Genomic DNA, 22,148 nt, shown 5'->3' on the forward strand with positions numbered 1-22,148 from the left:
TAGCTTCCAGAATCTGTAAGCCTATTCAAATGCACAGAATGTCAAGAAAATTCCAAGTAGCCTAAATTTTACACACAGAAAGGAAAAGTGAGACACTGAGCAAGAAGAAAAAAAATAATTCTACTGCCTCCTGAGCTGAAGTTTTAATTTTGTTTTGAAATTTAACATTTTTCTCTCCTGATTGATGATAACACATTGAAATTATGGCTGTTATGGCCATATTCCATAAAGTATGGGATTATTTAATTGAATTAAAGCCATACTTTACACACTGTACTAATGGGAAGGCACTTTTATGGACTTTTGATTAAAATTTCTGACAAGGAAGGTGTGTGGATGAAACCCCCCCTCCACATAACAGCTTTACCTACTAGCATCAGCTTTTATGTTTTAAAAGTATGAAGAATCATTTACTAACACAGATATTTACCTCTTATAGCCCAGAGATGCTGGATTTAGTTTTTTTAGAGATCTGTCCTTTTCTTTCTTTAATTTTGTTCTTATTATGCCACAGTGTTAACCTATCTGGAAAATTGTCCACAATCAATTTAAGAAGGACATTGAGACTCTTGAACGTGTCGAGAGAAGGGCAAGAAAGCCTTTAACTGTTTAGAATAGAACAGAATAAACCAGGTTGGAAGAGACCTTCAAGATCATCGTGTCCAACCTATCACCCAACACCACCTAATCAACTAACCCATGTAACCAAGCACCCTGTCAAGTCTCCTCCTGAACACCTCCAGTGACGGCGACTCCACCACCTCCCCGGGCAGCCCATTCCAATGGGCAATCACTCTCTCTGTGAGAGAGGCAATGAGGGTGGTGAGAGGCCTCGAGCACAAGCCCTATGAGGAGAGGCTGAGGGAGCTGGGATTGTTTAGCCTGGAGAAGAGGAGGCTCAGGCGGGACCTTATTGCTGTCTACAACTACCTGAAGGGAGGTTGTAGCCAAGAGGGACTTGGTGTCTTCTCCCAGGCAACCAGCACCAGAACAAGAGGACACAGTCTCAAGCTGCACCAGGGGAGGTTTAGACTCAAGGTGAAGAGAAAGTTCTTCACAGAGAGTTGTTAGCCATTGGAATGGGCTTCCCAGGGAGGTGGTGGTGGAGTCACCATCATTGGAGGTGGTCAAGAGGGGATTGGACATGGCACTTGGTGCCATGATCTAGTAGTCATGAGGTCTTAGGTGACAGGTTGGACTTGATGATTTTTGAGGTCTTTTCCAACCTTATTGATTCTATGATTCTATATAATTATATATATACTATATATTAGCATATAAACTATATAATACTATAGCTATATTTATAATTTATATTATATTGTATATTATATAAGTGTAATATCTATAGAAGCATTACATAAAATCAGCATTTCTGTGGTTGTTTAGATTCCCATAACACATTTCTCTTAAAGTTCTATAATCTAGCACCTCACGTAAAGTGATTAGAGGCAGACGCATTCTGTTTACACTTGTTACTTCAACATTTGCAATTGTAGATGTGAATAAGATATTTTTCAAACACAAACAGCCCTCACTTGGTTGAGGAATAGAAATGTTGCAGAATGATAATCGCCAAGAAAGCTTTAAATCTCAACTAGGTGTCTTATCAAATGCCAACCATCATTATTATGAAGAAATATGACAACTCAAAGTGCGGATGCTGATTAAACATTACTTGTAAGAGTGGATTGGTTGCAAAATCTTCAACCCTGCTCTTAAAACTATAATTCTAGATAAGCCTACTTAGACATTATACTTTCCAAGACTGAAAATGTTTCCTGATATTTTTTCTTAAAAGCTATGCTGAGGCTGCAATATAAATAATAACTTGCTTGGAAAAGTGTCAGCTTATTTTCCATGTGTTCCTCTGAACTTCAGGTTTTAAGGATGAAACTATGTTAATGCTAGTAAGAGAGGGGCAGAATAATCCAGCAGGAGGGAAGAAAATATATTTCTATAAAGTTTAAAAGAATAATAGGTGAATTCTGAGCAAAACCTGCCAATTTCCTTACATCTCAAACTGCAGGGGACTATCAGTGAAGCACAACATCCTAGTGGTGTGCTTAGAGTTTCAGGAGAATCAAAAGAATTGATCTAGGTGGAAACCTGGTAAAATTTGTTTTTATATCCTTCCTCTGTGTCAATAGAAGATAAAGCTTGGGGAGAGGATTTCTCTATTTTCTTGACAATTAATTAAATCACTTGTGTCTTTTTAAAGTTTCTGGTTTAAAATCTCAGGTTTGTACTTCCTTAATTACATATGTGACATGATCTGTGTGGCTTGTTGCACTTCTACCTGTACTTTGTCACTCTTTCTAGAAGTCTGTGAGTCTTTCTGTCATTGCAACAAGCTCAGCTGTGCACAAGAGCAGTAAAGGATGCTTGGAAAAATCTTCTGCTAGATTAGATGCCACATGAACCCATTTTGTTCACAAAGGGGCTGTGCAGGGTGTTGGTCCTTAGGGGTTTGGGGTTTTTTTTGTTTGGTTGGTTGTTTGTTTATTGTCAAAGTTCAAAGACTTCTTCTACAGAATAAACCTTTCCTAATAGGCATGTTACATAGTTCTCCTGTAAGTCAAGGCAAGCTCAGCAAGCAAGATGTCAAGCTGGCTATGTTTTATTAATGCATGTCTTCTGTGTTTTGAGCATGCATCCTTATCTGATGGCTACAAAACACAGCTGATGCTACCCTTTGCTGAGATGTTACAAGAAAAGTTATCATTTCGGTCTGATGAGGACTGATACACACTTGGCCCAAGAGTCTGTTTCTGCTGAGATGTTACAAGAAATGCTATCATTTCCATCTGATGAGGACTGATATACACTTGGCCCAATGGTCTTTTTCAGTAACAGCCATATTTAAATGGCTGTTGGGTTAAACCCAGTTTGGATCTTAATGAAACTCAGCAGACTGAGGAAAAAAAAAAGGCAGCAAGACTGGGGCTGCATGCTGAGAAGGTGCAAGTGAAAGAGGGTGCTGAGAGAGGAGGATCAAGGAATAGCAGCTTCCCTACACCAAGGGTCTGCATGTCACAGAGTTAGAGGTGTGGACAGCAGAGGAAGCTGCCAAGAAGTCCACAAGTTTTGTCTTTGGTGTACTTTTGAAGCTGAATCAGGAAGATGTCTGATTCAGTTGCTCAGTGTTAAGAGTACAGGACATGCTGCCTCATGTAGGAGAGAGGCACAGGAAGACCACACAGGTCCTGGGCTCAAATTTGTCACAAAAACTTATTATGCTTTTCAGAAAAACAGGCCCATTCTGTCAGCATTTTGTTGACAAAGTATTTTGGGGTATAGGCTGCCATTTCCCAGTGAGTCTGGAAAGAGGGACACGTATCTCAAGCCACTGTTCTACCTCCTGGTTTATTGTCTACACAAGTCTTTCATATTGCCATAATAAACAAAGTGGTGTGACAGATCTCATTTTCCCCTCTGATGATGAGAGGACACCAGAACTGAAGCAGGTTTTTGTTTTCTGGGTAGTCCTACCCAAGTGTCTGTATTTACTGCCTGTAGTAGTAGAGCAGAGGCTGCTGCCATAAACTGAGACTTCAGCAGTTAGCAAAGAGTCCTAGGCATGCTCCAAACATTATAGGAGAAGGAAGGGTAATGGCAATCACAGATAATGTCCTCTGTATTTCAGCTGAGTGATTTTAAGCCTTTTCTCTAGAGTGAGAGGACCAACTTCAGACTCAGAGAAATCTCCCATAAACAATTGTTGCGTATTAGGAGAAAAGCAAAGTCAAAATTCAGTATTACTTCAGGCACAGCATGTGGCAGCAGAAGCTCACGTAATACTTGTATCCTTAAACTCATGAATAGGATATTAGTTTTTTGCATGCTTATGAATGCAATGTGTCCAGAGTAGTTTATAAGTTAAGATCTCTGCATTGCTTGGTAGCTGTGGGCTTCTTAACATCCCTTGTGTCATAGTATCATAGGATCATAGTATCAGTCAGGGTTGGAAGGGACCACAAGGATTGTCTAGTTCCAATCCCCCTGCCATGGGTAGGGACACCCCACAATAATTTCTGGACTAACAGATAGCGCTGCCTTTAGAGGAACTGTAACAGATGGTGTAGTTTGCCATTGGAATGGGCTATCCAGGGAGGTGGTGGAGTCACTGTCCCTAGAGGTGTTCAAGAGGGGATTGGACGTGGCACTTGATGCCATGATCTAGTCATGAGGTCTGTGGCGACAGGTTGGACTTGATGATCTTTGAGGTCTCTTCCAACCTTGGTGATACTGTGATTTCAGAAAAAACAGAACAAAACAAAACCAAAGCCAAATAAAAAGGAGCTATTGACTAAAGTTAGAGTTTCAAATGTCATGTGTGTGTATCCTCCCCCCAGCTTTAACTTTAACCTCCCTCCACCACCTCCTTTCTGGAAGGGATGTACTTTTGAATAGTCTGTGATCTGAGTTTATCCATGCTTTTTCAGGATAAGCTCAGATTTCTTCAGCTTTAATAAAGACCTTATGTTCCTAAGCATCTTACAGATAATAATGCTTAATGGGCACTCACAAAAGGGAAGAATATATACATATATATTTAAAGATAGAACTCTGACGCTTATGCGCAAAAGCGCTGCTTACTGATTAATGCACGTTTCTAATTATAGTCTAGGATTTTGGAATGTCTTTCCATTTCTGTCTAATGTCTTGAGAAAAAAGGCTAATCTCATTTCGTCTAATTTCATCTCATGTGCAAAATCACCATTGCTTTATAGCAAGGCTGTATTCTCACCCCTCAGGACTGCTTTACAGGGTAACCTTTTCAGGACTTCAGTTGAAGTCCAGACATCTTTCTGTGGGTCATCTGCTATCATACAGCACAAAAGAAACAACATAAAAAGTAACATGGCTGCACGTGCTATATTGATTGCTGTTTTCTGGAGAATGCAATATCTTATAACCATGGCAAAGGAAGGTGGTAAAGCACTGTTTTAACCAGGTGCCCACAGAAAAGTGCCCTCTGAATGAAAAACCCCTTTGAATTAAATTTTCCTTTCTGTTCTTTTAGATAGAGTCTCTATTTCTCTGTTTGGTTCAAGGCTTCCTCAAATATGAGGTACAATTTGTATCTCTAAACCAGATCTTACTATCATTTTTAAGCAATCTAATACTTTGAGATGGAACTAGATAAAATCAGTAAATATTGGGAGAGTTTTGTGATCTTTCCTTCCTTTACTTATATATTGGCTTTCCATCCTTTTCCATTTCCAGACAAGTAGTCCAGGACATGATCAGCAGTCTCAGGCTGTGCCAGGGGAAGTTCAGGCTGGAGGTCAGGAGGAAGTTTTACACAGAGAGAGTGATTGCCCATTGGAATGGACTGCCCAGGGAGGTGGTGGAGTCACTGTCACTGGAGGTGTTCAGGAGGAGACTTGACAGGGTGCTTGGTTACATGGGTTAGTTGATTAGGTGGTGTTGGATGATAGGTTGGACGCGATGATCTTGAAGGTCTCTTCCAACCTGGTTTATTCTATGTAATTCTATGTAATATTCCTAGATGTCTGGATGTCTCAAAAGGAAATCCTCTGACTCAGATGAAGTTTATCTGGGAAGTAGTGCTCTGAAAGATTTTAAAAGACACCAGAAGTATGTTTCTCTTCCACTGAGACTAACTTGTTACAGCATGGAGGCAGAAATGCTCAGTTGTAAGAGAATTTAGTATCATAGTATCAGTCAGGGTTGGAAGGGACCACAAGGACCACCTAGTTCCAACCCCCCTGCCATGGGCAGGGACACCCCAACCTAGATCAAAACCTATTTTGATCAAAACCTGATTTGATCAAAACCTATTGAAATCAGTAGAAATATTTATCTGCTTCAGTAAAGTCTTATGTCTTCTGAACAAAATGGTGGGGAGTGACACTTAAAAGCCTGTTACCTTGCTGCTGGGAGCTTTAAGGAAAAAACAAAGTGATGAGCTGCCAGTGTGGACTTGCAGCCCAGAAAGCCAACCATATCCTGGGCTGCATCAAGAGATTAAAATGCCTTTCTGTAGAAGGAGAAGGACTGATCTGCCATGTAGTTTTGGAAAAAGCAGCATGAAAGCCGTTCTCTGCAAAGTAAGCCTGATTGTACACAGAAGTGGAAGGGAAATAGGGTGCTGAAACTCTGTATGTTGCTTTATCCAGCACCCTGATCCTGGGGAAAACATCCCCCACAAAATCGAATCTTGGTCTCTGCAAAGCTTATCTCTCCAAAAAGAGAAGGGTAATATTTCTTATTCCCTCCGCTTTGCTGTAGGAACAGAAACAGCATCTGATGGAACCTGGCTCTGAGCACCCTGTTCTAGTCTGAAGCATCCCTGCCAATGGCAAGGAGGTTGGAACTAGATGATCCTTGAGGTCCCTTCCAACCCTAACAATTCTGATTCTATGATTCTATGTATTCTCCTGCATTTTCAATGCTTCCTGACCCACCTGGGCACCAAGTGAAAAGAATAAAATAAAGCCGACAAGGATACAGGCTTTTTAGTTTCTATTAATCAGGGATTTTGCACTTCTAAAATGATCCTTTGATTTCCAGGTAGTACTGCCACTATATTACAAGATATCTAATTCAGGTCAAGCTTTTTTTTCCCCTGTTGAAAAAAAAAAAGTTCATTACTTAGAAATTCTGTGACATGAATCATACCAATTGAGCCTTTGGGAAACATCTCCAAACTTACATGCTGAACTCAAATAAATCCCATTGGGAAAAGTAGATTTTTGTGTCTTAATAAGCTCAACTTTTTATATATGTATGTACACACATACCTATTTTCATCCCTCTGCTTTCCACAGGATAAAGTCATTGCTGAATGTAGTACCTCGCTACAGTGCAAATTATGATAAAGCCACATCCCTCACCCTCACAGAGAAGGTTTTGGATAGAGAAGTGCTTTAACATTTTATATTTAAGATAATTTCCCCCTTTTGTACTCTTCATCTCAATCTTTAGCTAGGCCTTATTTGCTCTGATGTATGTATTCAGACCTGGTATAAAGGGTTGCAGCTCTTTGGCAATTAAAGTAGTGCACCTGCCTGTGTGAGGGCTGAAATCAAAATGTGATTTCTGCCAGTTTCACTGATGTCTAATTAAGCACTAGCCATGTGGCATGGAAAGAACAGAAAGGCTGAATCTCTGTGAGAGTTCTTTCTAAATCACACAAATTCTGAGTCAAACTGCAAAGCCTGACAACCTGAATCTCACCTTTTGTTAATGCTGAGAGTAAAATCTTCACAGAATTGATTGGGGTACAACCACATCCTAATGACCTGTCCAGAGTTGCATTTCAGATGTGCAGTTTTGAACCTAGGAGATACTAAATTTGTTAAATATTCAATGACCTTTCTGAAAGTTAATTTAATCTGAGGACAAACAAACAAACAAAACCCAAACCAAAACAAAAATCCTCACACTTGCTGAATTTGACATTTGAGTTACGCTTCCTTCTACCATTTGAAGTCAAATTTCAGACCATGAACCTGTCCCATGTTTCAGTTTCCCAGTCATGGAAAGAAAAATGGACCCATCATCCCAATTCCCCTAAGCCAACCCTGCTCCATATTATTCTATTTAGAATACAATAAACCAGGTTGGAAGAGACCTTCAAGATCATTGCATCCAACCTATCATCCAACACCACCTAATCAACTAACCCATGTAACCAAGCACCCTGTCAAGTCTCCTTTGTTTGCAGATACCTTGCAATCTGTAGAAGCTTGAGATCCACAGAGACAGCAGAGCAAACAAATGCAGAGGTGAGGATAAGGGAGTCAGGAAATCCAAGTGAGAACCTGAGCAAGATACTTGTCTTTCTATGCTCACCATCTCATCTTTTATTTACTTAGATGGCTGAAAACAATGAAAATTGAGTGCAGAACGAAAAAGGGTATGGGCTTCAAGTTTTGTTTGATGTGCATCCTAGGAGAAGCCCAAAGACAGATGATGAGTTACAGAGGGAAAATAATCCAGACCCAGGATCTAGCATAGGCAATGAAACGGCAGTGACGTTTGGCAGAGTATAGCAATGAGGAATACAATCAAAGGGCAAGCTGGACAGGAACCAGGCTGGGTGAATGCAAAAATGGTGAATGCTGAGGTAAGGAAGGGGACTTGAAAAAAGCTGCAATAGGCTGAGACAGAGCACAATGTATGGACAGTTTCCAAAACAGCTTCTGAACAGATTGAGGAGGGAGTCATGGTAGGAAAGTCACTCAAGCTTTCACTTTCACTGTCTGTAAAATGAGGATGATAATAGCTGCCTAACACAGAGGTCCCTGTTGCAAGGCTGAATTCACTGGTGCAAAGAATGCTAATGTGTTCAGTTTGTGCTATGTGAGCCAGTGCAAAACCTATGTATTTAACTCCACGAAAACCTAGGGGAGCAAACCCACTTTGGTCTGAATTTGTAAACGTAAAATGCAATTACTTTTTGTTATAGGATTATGATCACTAATGATTCTTCCTGAGAAACGTTTTGTTTTGAATACACAAAAGCACATAGCAGAGTTGGATTTAGGTCGTGTGTAAAATAGAGGTAATGGCAAATTTCTGGACCAATCTTACACAGTCAGTGAGCCAACTGTAAACATAAATACACTGTTAAACTCTTCTGAAGGTAAGTCTCTAAGTAACAACTCATTTGATTATTCTTTTCTGGTAAGATGAGTGCCCAGACTGAGCTCTGTAATGAGTATGCTTGCACTGGCTCTGTCAGCCTCCTTGTGGCACAGGAGAAGATGTCCTCTGGTCAGAGACAAGAATGGAAAAAAATGCTTGGGGGGATTTCCAGTAGTGAGCGCTTTCACTTCAAGCACCACACTCTAACTCTGTAAGTGGTGATTGCAGAAAAGTGCCTTCATAAGTACTGTTTTGCTCTGCCCTGTTTCTCTTTGGTCTAGCAGGTCTACCCCTAAAACTCATCCCAGCTGAGCTTCAGATGTACATTTGAGTCGATAACCTTCCTAGCAGTAAAGCAGCGTGAGTCCATATCTATATCAACAGAGGGCAAGGGCAAACTGCATCTAATTTAGTTTCATGCATTTCCTACATTCACTTGGCATCAGCAACAACTTCTCTTTCGGGATACCAGCGACACATAGCTGCACAGTCATTGGGATTTTAACTCTCATTTCTCTTCAGTGACTGACAGGTGTGTTTTAATGAGGTCTCATGGAACTCTTGGTGTTCAGATGGTGCTGTGGAAAGGAGAGGAGGCTTCCGAAGCATAAATCCCTCTGGAAGATAGCAATATACCATTTAAGTCTCCTTGGATCTGCTGTGTTGTCCTTGAATGCTGTATCTAGTATTCAGCAACAATTTTATCAGTTTTAACAGTACAAGCAAATGAATTCACTACATTTCAAGTATTTTCCACTGGTCAAAAAGTAGAGAGAATTAAGTAAGTGGTAGTGAATACTATTTAAAACTGTCTGAAGACAGTTTGATGGCTTATGCATAGTGGAATCTCTGTGAAAGGGAGGTTGAGTGCTGATCCAGTGTGTAAGCATGGACCTGGATCTGTTGTAGAGCTGCCTGACATAGCCACCAGTGAGCTGGAGAGACTTTTAAGACATTTCATTTTGAAACATGCCATTTATCCACATGGGAATGTACCTGGGCAAGGTCTACATCTGAAAAAAACCCCAGCATTTTTGGTATGTCTGTGGTGACCGCGAGTTCTCAGTCTGGCTTAAAAGCAGAAGATGAAAACGTCTTTCAGGTGTCAGAAGGAAATACAGACCACCCTTAAAAAGCACAGCATTTTCACACCTCTGTTTGGCAGGTTATCAGCACTGTCTATTTCTCTGGGGTTACCTCCATTTCATGTGGCTTTCTGTAGTTAATAGGAGGTAGCAAATAGTAAACCAACCCTCCAGTGTAGTAAGATACTGTTCTTATGCTTGCTATGGAGTAAGTAAGGAAAATGTCTCAGCAAGTGGGATTGTAATAAAATATATAAATAAATAATAGTTAATAGTATATGATATTTATATAATATATAACATTAAAATATTTACAGTATTGTGTATAAATATTATATAATATTTAATGTTGTATCTTCGAACAGCACCGTAATTGATTTACAAAGGATATTTACATGTTACTCAGCTGTGAGTAATACATTCCACATATGAAGACAGCACAAATCTGAGAATTTCCAATATGGTGATTTAAATTGGAAATTCTGGTGCCATGATCTCTGGTTTCCCACAAGGGGGATTCTGTAGCAAATGAGCAGGGGACTCATGGCTTGCTCCTTTGTCCGGGATCTTCCCAGATGCTGTAACTATAATTCAAGCAACTCTTGGCTCAAAGAGGGTTAAGAAGCCTCCCTTCTCTTGTGCCCAGCTAAGGGCAACAAAGCTGGTAAGGGGTTTGGAGCACAAGCCCTATGAGGAGAAGCTGAGGGAGCTGGGGTTGTTTAGCCTGGAGAAGAGGAGGCTCAGAGGAGACCTTATTGCTGTCTTCAACTATCTGAAGGGAGGTTGTAGCCAGGTGGGGGTTGATCTCTTCTCCCAGGCAACCAGCACCAGAACAAGAGGACACAGTCTCAAGCTGCTCCAGGGCAGGTTTAGGCTGGATGCTAGGAAGAAGTTCTTCACAGAAAGAGTGATTGCTATTGGAATGTGCTGCCCAGGGAGTTGGTGGAGTCACCATCACTGGAGGTGTTTAATAAGATGAGACACTTGGTGCCATGGTTTAGTTCATTAGATATTGTTGGATGATGGGTTGGACTTGATGATCTTGAAGGTCTTTTCCAACCTGGTTAATTCTATTCTATTCTAAGTTCTGGAGCTTTTCCTTGGCTTGGAGTGGGCTAAGGGGCCTCTCTTACTCGTGCACTCCATCGCCGGGCTGTAGCCTTTTCATAGCTCTTCTGGGATTCAGTTCTCTCAGGGCTTCTCCTCTTTTTGCCTCCACCACAGGGCTCTTGGACTGCTGGTTGCCTTGGTTCAGGTGCAAGGCTCAGGTGTAACTTCAGTTGCAACTCCAGCATCGTGTGGCTCTTGTTGCTTTCTGGTTGAGAACAAGGCAGACTGCCTACCTTCTCGGCTGCTTTAAATACTGTCCCAAGAGAATTAATGCCTATTCATACCAGAGAAACCTGATAGCTGACTCTGTAGAATGGGGAATATCTAAACATGGACAGGTGCCCACACAGTTAAAAGGTGTGTTACAAGGTTAATTACATGTGCTACACATTTACCTGGACCATCTGGACCCCAGGAAGTGTCCAGGTTTGCACACTCACAGATGCTTAACCCATTGCCTGGGTTAGGACATGTTTTGGGGCTTGTCCCTTCAATATTTTGAAAGGCTGCACAGTCAATTTTGTGTATATGTGGCTAAAATCTGTATTACATATCCTGTTTTGGGACTGAAATCTGATAGCAAAGTATTTTGTATTGAGGAAATTTGACCCAAGAATCCCAGGGAGACAGGTTGAACTACCACCAGAAAGGCCAACACCTTTCAGCTGTTGCTGTTGATGCCCGATTTTAAAGCAGGGACAGGTATTTCTTTCCAATAACAAGCTTTTGTGCACTGCCTTGTCTTGAAGTGAAATGTTGAGAGCCATTGATTCAGCCATGACCTTTTTTAAAACTCTCTTAGTCTGAGATGACCCCTTTTAATGGAAATATTTGCTTTCTCAAGGCTGGATCTGCTTTTTTCAGGTGTGCCTGCTGAGGTGTGCTTTTACATTTTGACATTTTACTTGCTATAGAATAGTTTTTATCTCCAGAGCATGAGTAGGGCTGAGGCTTTGTCATAGCTGGCAGTTTGACTCACATTCCTCACTCCTCTCTGCAGAGCAGTTGTTAATGTGGATCAGCCTTCATCTCTGTCAGAGCCATATTATCCAAGCAGTCTTTTCCTCTAGCTTTCCACAGGTAAATTCAAGTTAGGTGCAGATACAACATTTTTCTTTCATCCTTGTGGACATTGCTTTATAAAGAAAATGAAGAAAGTGAAAGATTTCCTCACACACGTGACCTGAAGTGGGATTATCAGTTAAATTAATATCAACACTGGCTTCTCCAAAAGATGTGCTCACATGTGGCTGGTGGAGAGTTACTTGCTGAGTGCAATAGGATCAAGTAACCTACATCTGTCACTGATCCTCAGCTGTACCTGCTGAGGCATCCTCTGGGAGGCATTGACATCTGTGTGAAGCAGAGCAACCCCTGTAGCTCTGGCATTCACCTGGTTTTGGGTAGGCAGTTTCCTGATGACTCAGGAAGCCAATCCTGCTCATCATGAGGGCAGAGACCACCTGTACAGAAGAAAGATCAAGACTACCACAGATCAGGACTAAGCAGCCTTGTGGCCAGCCAAATCTGCTACAACATATTCACTATATGATTAACTTGGGAGGAGGGGAGTGAGATGAAAGGCAGAGATCAAAACATTTGAACTACATTCCATGCATATGCTACCAGCTTCCTACATTGAAAGTCAGTGTTTGCTTTCATGCTCATCAGTAATAGTCTCATTTCTGGAGCATCATTTATAGCTTTGAACTGACATTGATATTTTTTTTCTTCCCTTATAGAATCTTGTGGTTAATTTGGTTTTTAAATGTTTTACAGCAATTACTTTATTTAAACAATCATCTGACAAAACAGTTCTTCATCAAACTTGTCACTTACTCTGCTATTTCTCTTTTAACCTGGACCTTGACTGCAAGTCATCAGTAGAAGACACGATAAGAGAAAGAGTTTCCTGCATTGGAGGTTTTCATTAAGGACACATGGATGAAAACACAACAGCACAGAACATCCAGATTTTATCTGATTTGTAACACAAAGTTATAGACTGATTCAACCCTTTCACACACACGTACATCCCAACAGAAAAATCAAGCTCCTAGGTAGCAGTTCAAGCTTTCCACAATTCAGCTGTCCCAAACTTCACTCACAGTAAGCAACAATTTGCTCCACAAAATGTCTCACAAACTTTGTTCATGGACAACAGGAGACTACTTTTTGTGCTTACTTTTTCATCAGGAGAAGAACATTCAGTCAAGTAAAAGTTTTCTGACTAGAAAGGATGACTTATGTAGTTTCAAACCTCCCCTGTTGTAGTGGGGACAGTAGTCTAAATGCAGGTTGCAGAGACTCTAAATGGCACCCTAGGGCCATGAGGATGATGGGAGGGCTGGAGCACCTTTCCTGTGAGGACAGACTGAAGGAGTTGGGGCTGTTCAGTCTGGAGAAGAGAAGGCTCCGAGGTGACCTAATTGTGGCCTTCCAGTATCTGAAGCGGGCTACAAGAAGGCTGGGGAGGCACTTCTCAGGATGTCAGGTAGTGATAGGACTAGGGACAATGGAATGAAGCTGGAGGTGGGGAGATTCAGGCTGGATGTGAGGAGGAAGTTCTTCCCCATGAGAGTGGTGAAGCCCTGGAATGGGTTGTCCAGGGAGGTAGTTGAGGCCCCGTCCCTGGAGGTGTTTAAGAGTAGGCTGGATGAGGCTCTGGCCAGCCTGATCTAGTGTGGGGTGTCCCTGCCCACGGCAGTGGGGTTGGAACTAGATGATCCTTGTGGTCCCTTCCAACCCTGACTGATACTATGATACTATGATCTTCAGTTCAACTGAACTAAATCTCCTGTGTAAAATTCTGAACCTCTTGCCTATCTGTGTTGTTCTTACACAAGACCTGTCTCATCAACAAATTGAAGTTGTCTCTAAGTGCTTTACTGCAGTGTTAACCCACACAAAAAGAACATGGAAAATGTGTTGAAAGGTTACCAATATACTGAGCATACAGATGACTTTCAGAGAGATTTATCTGAATATATTAGATGTGTACGTGATCATGCATACGCAGTTTTGATTAGGAAACACATCCATGCAACATTTCCCCTCTTTCCCTTCCTCCTGCTTTCCCCCCACTCCTTCCCTCTGCCCAGTGAGTTTCCATTTTTTTTTTAAACAGACTAAGCAAAAATTATGCAAAATTCTGCTAATGAAGTATAAATAGTTCACGAATATTAGTCAATTAAAATTAATCTCCATTTAATGGGCAATGGATTAGAGGTCTGGAAAAGTTCTAGTCCTGAAATGAGAAAGTGCTTGTGCGTGCATAGGTATGAAGGTTACCTCAAGGACAGCTTAAAAATGTTGGTTTAATTTACCAAAGAAAGCAAAAAAAAACCCAAACCAAACCAAACAAAACAAAAAACTTAAACACCAATCAAAACCCAACAAAACCAACCAAAAAAAACCCACTGAAAACCAACCCAGCCCAAACAAAAAAACAACCCCACCAAACCAACCAAAGAGAAAAAAACAACACCCAAACCAAACCAAACAAACCCCACAAACCAAGCTCAGAACGATAATAATTTCCAAGATGGACAAGAATTTTTACCAAGATCAGATGGTAGCAAGCCCATCCTACTGGAGATGGGGAGAGGTGATGGTCACCCTGTATTAGAAAGTTAGCCCAGGCTTTCCATTATACTCAAAAATAACCTTGCCTTGCAGAGCAATTCTTTGCTACTTCTAGTAGGTGACCAAGCAAAACACAGTGGCTGTATCTTGTTGACTTGCTGGAACGAGTCCAGAGAAGGGCAACAAAGTTGATGAGGGGTCTGGAACACAAGCCCTATGAGGAAAGACTGAGGGGGCTGGGGTTACTTAGCCTGGAGAAGAGGAGACTCAGGGGTGACCTTATCACTCTCTACAACTACCTGAAGGGAGGCTGTAGACAGGCAGAGGTTGGTCTCTTCTCCTAGGCAGCCAGCACCAGAACAAGAGGACACAGTCTCAGGCTGTGCCAGGGGAGGTTTAGGTTGGATGTTAGGAAGAAGTTCTATACAGAAAGGGTGATTGCCCATTAGAATGGGCTGCCCGAGGAGGTGGTGGATTCGCCGTCATTGGAGGTGTTCAGGAGGAGACTTGATGGAGTGCTTGGTGCCATGGGTTAGTTGTTTAGGTGGGTTGGATTGGTTGATGGGTTGGATGCGATGATCTTGAAGGTCTCTTCCAACCTGGTTTGGTTTATTCTACATAAATGTTTTCTTGTTGGTCCATACCCAGGCTGGCATTATAAGGGATTGAAAATAGAATAGAATAGAATAGAATAGAATAGAATAGAATAGAATAGAATAGAATAGAATAGAATAGACCAGACCAGTGTTCCTCAGGTGAAAGGACAGAAAACAAATTTGATTTAACCAGAAAAGTAGTAAACTTGTTGATATCATCATTGAGATGAGGAATTATAAGATCCCAAAGAACAAACAGATCTGAAAGAATGAATGATTTTTATTTCCTTCTGGTATTCCTACAGTTTGTAAATCTGGAAAACCTGTAGATCTGCTGACTGCCAGTATTCCATATGAGGTTTTATATTTGGTTCCAAACTCAGCATTTAAACTTTTCTTTTTTTCCTCCAGCTATTACTGTGTGTCACAGTCTCCTGTAATTGCTTGTATGTGTTATGATGGAGGGGGAAAGCCAAATAAGTCAGAAAGTCTTTAGGGTGTTGTCACATGCATATGGTAAATGAGAAATACATATTGTCAACAAGAATGTTGGTTAACAAAATTGCTGAAGTCATGTTAATGTATTGTTATATATGAGTTTGAGAGATAACATAATGATGTGTACTCAGGAGTAGCTAGAGACTACATTACCATCTCGGGATTGATAGCCTTCGGTGTTTTCATTGCTGAGTTAAAATTCCAAACAGGTTTTAATTCTGCCGTGTTTCCATTTTCTGATCGTCTGCTAATGACTGCATCCGAAACTGGTGACATCAAAATTGAAAGACATTGCAGTGCATTAGCTGAATATATTCTGATGCTCAGAAAATATAAATCTCACATGGGAAAATGCTAAAATATGTAACTGAGAAACCCAAAGTATCCTCTAGTGACTTGCACTAAATGAGTAAATTATGCTTGCAAAATCAAGTACTGAAGCTGGAGATTACTGTTTAAAGGAGCTATTTTTTTTTCCCCTTTTTTTCCAAATTAGCTGTGTTTGTTATGCATTCATCAAATCCCAGCGTTCCTAGACAGCCTGAATGTGTTGTTGGCACAATAAAGTCTCTGGAGGCTAGAGGGAGTAGACATTCTAGTTTAAGTGGGGCAGCCTGTTGATTTGAAACATAGCCACCTTCTCTGTCTCACAGTAAAAGCCAAAATGTCCAGAATGCTTCCAAAGTTCAGACTGGTTATTTACAGATTGTCTGCTGGAAAACTTGCTTCCAGGTTAATGAAAAGCTCAGATTTACCTTGTTTGCTCTAAAAGGGAGCAAGGAATACATATGTTTTCAGTGTGAAAGGTAGAAAATAAGTTTTTGCAAACTGAACAGTGCTCAAAGAGCAGTTGCCCAGCTGGAATTGCACAGAATGGGCTGGGACATATCTTTGTTCAAATAGTCCAAAACAGATGCTGGGGAAAAGTATATTGCAGGAAGTTGAGAGCAATTGTGCTAAATCCAGTGCTGTCCTTGAAAGGAGGCTTTTAAGCTACTGTCATCATGGTACTGGTAGACAATACACCACTGGAGAGATTACTTGACACTGGCAGAGAGGTGAAATCTTCTGCGGGAGCAGTGTGTGACTTGGCTGTGTTCTGTATCATTCAGAAAGAAGCTCTCCTGAGCAAACTGAGAAATTACCAACAACGTTGCCCAAGGTTTATATAAACCCAAAGCCTAACTAATACACCAACCTTGAGTGGAAACTATCAATCCATTTCGACTCAAGCTCCTAACTCACTTCTGACTGTGGATATGGTACTGCCAAGATTTGCAGAAACACTTCGGAAAACATCTTCAACACACCCATCTTTCAGTCTAAATTTAGATTCTATTGGAGCCCTGGGAACAAGACCTATGAATATCACCAGTGTCATTAGCTGGGAACTCAACAGAAGTTTTCACAAGCATGTAAAATTTTTCTTTTGAAAAACCTGAATAACAAACATGCACAATCTTTCACAGATATTTGTCTCAACAACATTCATAATGTTGAATTAACCTACAGTGACATTGTAGACAAAAGTAATGATCCAATATGCTCTGGCTGTAGTGCTTTTAACAGCAATTTTAACTGTCTTCATTTATGAACTCTCGGATTATTATTGCTCATCATTTATATTTCTCTTTTTATGTACAGTGATGAAGAGGTGAATAATACTTCTCATTTATCTCTGTTGCAACAGGAGGGATATTCGAAACTGTGGAAAATGAACCTGTTAATATTGAAGAATTGGCTTTCAAGTTTGCAGTCACCAACATTAATAGAAACAGAACACTGATGCCTAATACCACATTAACCTATGACATCCAGAGAATTAACCTTTTTGATAGTTTTGAAGCCTCAAGGAGAGGTAATTATCTCAATTACTGTTTCAGTAACATAGGTGTTCCATACTACCTTTTCCCAGCCAGATTTCCTTTTTGTTCCAGTTGTAACATATGTGTATGAATGGTAAATATAAAATCCATTTTCAAAATCATTTTAAGTAAGAATGAAGCTGGACTTGGACTTGTCATCAAGTTTCTGATAGCACACCTACATACTGTCTACATGCTAAGATCCCCAGATGGAGAGTGGCAAGTCCAACCCATTTTTCTTTCCAAAAAATAGGTTTGCCACCTGGTATTCTGCAGAATATAATCACAGACTAACAGGAATCACAGTGGGATGTCACAACCCATAATTAGCACACACACACACAGACAGATATCCATTATTCATAACAAATTAGTTCTGTTGTACTTTAAAGAATAGAGGCCAGTAATCTCCCTGTCTTGGAATATTAATGGTTCAGAGGATTAGAGACAGAAGCAAATTTCTCTCTTATAAACAACTATAAAAACTGGAGTGGACAAGTTTGGAGGTTTTTTACCTATTCTTTTTCTCAAAAGAAAATTATGGTCCTATTTACTTGTGACTAATTAACTTGCAGATGACAACAGAAAAAGGGGGGAAAACTCACAGCTCTCCCTAAGCACAGTTATTTCATCGCCTCTAGGAGGCAATTTTGAGGTTTGCTATGATTTCGTACGCAGCAGTTTAGTTCCTGGAATTATATGGTGTGCACATAATCTCATGCAAAAAAGTCTGGAAAAAGACTAGTAAGTCACTAAGACTTTGCAAATGTGCTTTACAGTTCACTATAATATCTATTAACTATACATGATACAAGATATGCTTGCTATAAGGCAGAAGATGTGCCTGCTATAATGAATACCAGAAAACAAACATGCTTCATATCATGAATCATGCTAGAATGTTGGTGAGATATCACCTTCCACACACACCTAAATTACTAAATTCTCTTCATGGTACTCTGATTTCTTACTCAAGAAAAAAGGAAAACGCTCTCAAGAACAAAGAAAACACCTTCAAATTCTCTCTATTACATTATTTTTGAAGTATCAGATGCGTGCTGCAACTGCATTAGATAGAAAATCACATATTCTGGATTTATAGACCACATAATCCAAATAGACAGGAGTTTAGATTCCCTGTAGAGGGGGAATCGTTTCTGTGTCTGTTGTCAGTGTGCTTTCTCCATTTAAGCTGCAGGAAGGAGTCCATCATAAATATTTTTGTAAGCCTACAAACAAGGAATCCATTCAAAGAGTAGTAATTTCTTTGGACAATGAATTATTTATATTATTTATGGAATTTACACATTAAAGCCTGTGATCCTTTAAGAAGTCTTCTGAATTAAACCCTGAAGGCTTGCACATTTTAGAAGTGGCTGTAAGACACTCATTTGCAAATGGAAACGAGAACATAATTGATTTTCTGTTGTATTCTATTGCTGTCAGAGAGATAAATATTAATTTAAAAGACCTCAGCTAATTGTGGAATACTAAATATTTCACCCAGTCTCTGTAATTTCTACATTTCTCACAAAGAGTACAGCAACTCTGTGCAGGGCTTTGTCCAGTTGGTAAGACCTTATTAGAAATGTTTGTAGTAAATTTTGCTAACGGACAAAAGTAATTAGTGCTACTGTCTGTTAGCCTCAATAGACATGGGAGGGAAAGAAAAATGAAAAGACACATACAGGAGGGATTCTTTTGGTGGAGATATAAGCACAAGGAGAAAGAAACCTTTTTTTGACACTAGCATTTGACTGAAAGGTATTGAAAGGACAGTGTGTGCTGGTTCTTTATTTCCCTCTGTCATTACTGAGGGCTTTAGGCTTTACTACCTATTTTGTAAACACAGATTATAGAGCACTGTGAATCATAGTGCCCTTTACTGTTTATATTCCTTCAGCATCATGAAATTAAACAACTCACATTGGTGGAAGCTTCCCAGTCATGTAGGGAATCCTTATTGTATCTGTTATGACCCCATGAACATTATTTCCTGACACACTGCCATGAAATTTAATTGCTGTGATGTCCCCTGGCAGGCCCATAGTCAGAAAGCTCCTAGTTTCACCAAGATAATGCCCTTCTGAGAAAGGCAATTTAAGAATCAATGTGATCTGAAGTTAATGACCAAAAAAGTTGCTTCAGTTTTTATTGGTAGCAAGCAGGTTCTAGGATATAACACTAACCAGTTAAGCTGTGCTTAGGAACCATGTTCAAATCTCTCTGGGAGCAAAATGTTTAGCCATTCTCACTTTGAAATGGTGGGGGAGGATGAAGAATAAATGATCTCAGTAACCATCACAAAAGTGACTTGCTTTTGTGGACTAACAGCTTTTTCCTCTTCCTTCCTCTCTCCCTCAGCATGTGACCAGCTCGCTCTTGGTGTAGCTGCTCTGTTTGGACCTTCCCACAGCTCCTCCGTCAGCGCAGTGCAGTCCATTTGCAATGCACTTGAAGTCCCACATATTCAGACACGATGGAAGCACCCTACAGTGGATAACAAAGATGCATTTTATATCAACCTATATCCAGACTATTCAGCCATCAGCAGGGCAGTGTTGGATCTTGTACTCTACTACAACTGGAAAATAATAACAGTAGTATATGAAGACAGCACAGGTAAGCAGTAATGGTACATTGCAGATCATGTATATCCATTAATATCCATATATAAATAAATTCTGTGAGAGAGACTGTCTGTGGTAGTTCAGTTTGGCATACTTAACAGCAGAATGTAGAAGAGAAAGGTCTCTTAAGGCTCAGCTCTATTTCTGTTGCTGTTGCTTTCGGAAAGTTGTTCATTTTATCAGACATTAACAAGTCACTGGGAGGAAGCTTGTGGATTCTGAATACTTGATCATGTTTTGCTTCCTGTTTCTGGAACAAATAACACAGCTTCAGATAGTCTAGTATGGGGCTGATCAGGGATTCCCCTCAGTGAATGGCTGATCTTAAAAAGGATGCATCTACAAACCCAAAGTTTAAGCTGTAGCATTCTTAACAGAGAGACTACCTTGTTCCTTGAAACTGTCTCAGAAAGAGTCAACTTGTCAGCTGGGTACTGAAGGCTGAATCTCAAAGTTGCAATTCATGTAAATGTTTCCATCCTAGGACTCTCAACACAGAGATCATTCATTCTTTGTGACAAGAACCTCCCACCATGAGGCACACAGTAGCCATAGCTGTCCACCAGCATACTATGAGCAATCAATATCAGTAACACGTCCGTTTCTATTCACGGGGGGTGGGGGATGTCTGGAGGGGGTGAGAGAGAATAACAAACTCATTCCTCAGAACAAGTTGTTTAAAAGCTTATCAGAGTCTAGGACTTCTATTGTTTTAGTACACAGAGAGTGTGAAAGACTACTCATATTACAAGAAGTCTGAGCTACTGCTGCATGTCTTTATGCATATAGGCTTTGCTAACCCTGTATCTGATACCACAGAGTGTACTGTATTTGTTTCTGATAAATATATTAGCTGCTCTGGTCACTGAGAAAACTGCATATCTAAACTGCTCTCAGAAGGGGTCCTGTCCAGCAGGATTGTAAACAAAAAAATTGATTCCAAGAATTACTGCAGAGAACATAATCTCTCCTACATTGGAGACAGAGTAACGGATCAACGGTCCATGATTTAGCTTTATGAGAGAAGGTTTACTTGTAAACAAACCATTAAAAGCTCAGAGAAGTCTATAGTTCTTCTTCAAAACACAGGAAACCCTCCTGTCAATTGATTGGTTTTTTTGAAGGGCACTAAGTATTAAATAAGAGCACATTCCAAGCAGCAGAAAAGGTTTTCTTGGAGACATTCTATCTGGAGAGATGAAGAAAGTAAAGACAACTAAAAAAGACTTACATTGAGAGCTATTCCACTGTAAAACCTCACCACAATCCTTCAACACTATATTTTAGTGGGAAAAGTGTGGTCAGATCACATACATTTCTGAAAAAGCTTGTTGTACATTAGCAGTCATGTGTGCAGATGAAGCACATCACTGTCAACCCCACCCTGAGACTTCCATTCCCCTTTTTCTTCCCATTGCCCACAGAAATATAACACCTACTAGAGCTCTACAGGTGTGAAGGCAGCATTTAAACTGATTCTTTGATAATGGCATAAACCAAACTTGGATGAACTCAGGTGTCTGCCTAAGTCTTTAAACAGAGTATGAAAAATAAAAACAAAAATCATGCCTTACAAAATCACACAGGAAAAACTTGTCTGAAAGGCAGATTTCTACTGAAAAAAACAACCTCCCCAAACTCAATTTAAGGCTGAAAAAGTTGTGTGTATTTCTTCACTGTTGATAGCACAAAAGAAGAATATTTCCTCCTGAATCCAAGAGGCAGATCTCAGCTCCAATGTTCTTGCTCACCTTGGACTGAGAAAGTACACTGGAGGGCTGAGGGCAGAAGAGAAAGAACAAGTCAGGCTAGGCTTACTGCAGTGGTCTTCTTGTATTTCCATTATGGTGGTCTAGCTTAGCAGGATTTCTGCTGGGCTCCTACCACTGCATGTCAAAATGTACTCATGGATAAACAAGTGCACATTTCTTAGGCTTATTCTATTATCAAATTAGCAGTCTAAAACACTAATGGCTGTGTACATATTCAGTTACAAAATTGACTGATATTAAAGAGGCTTAATTTGCAGAGATATTTAAAAAGTAAATGAATCATCCATCATCTTATTAACTTTGAGTCAGGAAAGTAAACAGGTCAACTTCTATCGATATAAATAGTCTTTGGATTTGGGGTTAGAGTGACACTATTTATCTCAAGCCT

At 40.2% G+C, this 22,148-nt stretch overlaps 1 protein-coding gene across 1 annotated transcript in view; it reads left to right on the top strand.

The window, feature by feature from the left end:
* Window positions 1–22,148, top strand: part of LOC137459179 (glutamate receptor ionotropic, kainate 1-like) — a gene marked incomplete at its 3' end in the record, with an annotated part of 121,552 nt that overhangs the window by 77,507 nt on the left and 21,897 nt on the right. Inside the window, exons 2-3 of the mRNA XM_068170322.1 lie at window positions 17,184–17,351; window positions 19,723–19,980. Coding sequence (XP_068026423.1) covers window positions 17,184–17,351; window positions 19,723–19,980 — 426 coding nt within the window. The remainder of the gene's footprint in view (window positions 1–17,183; window positions 17,352–19,722; window positions 19,981–22,148) is intronic.

The sequence above is a fragment of the Melanerpes formicivorus genome, unplaced genomic scaffold (genome assembly GCF_026170545.1).
Source record: "Melanerpes formicivorus ecotype bairdi unplaced genomic scaffold, bMelFor1.0.p_v2 SCAF_329, whole genome shotgun sequence".
NCBI lineage: Eukaryota > Metazoa > Chordata > Aves > Piciformes > Picidae > Melanerpes > Melanerpes formicivorus.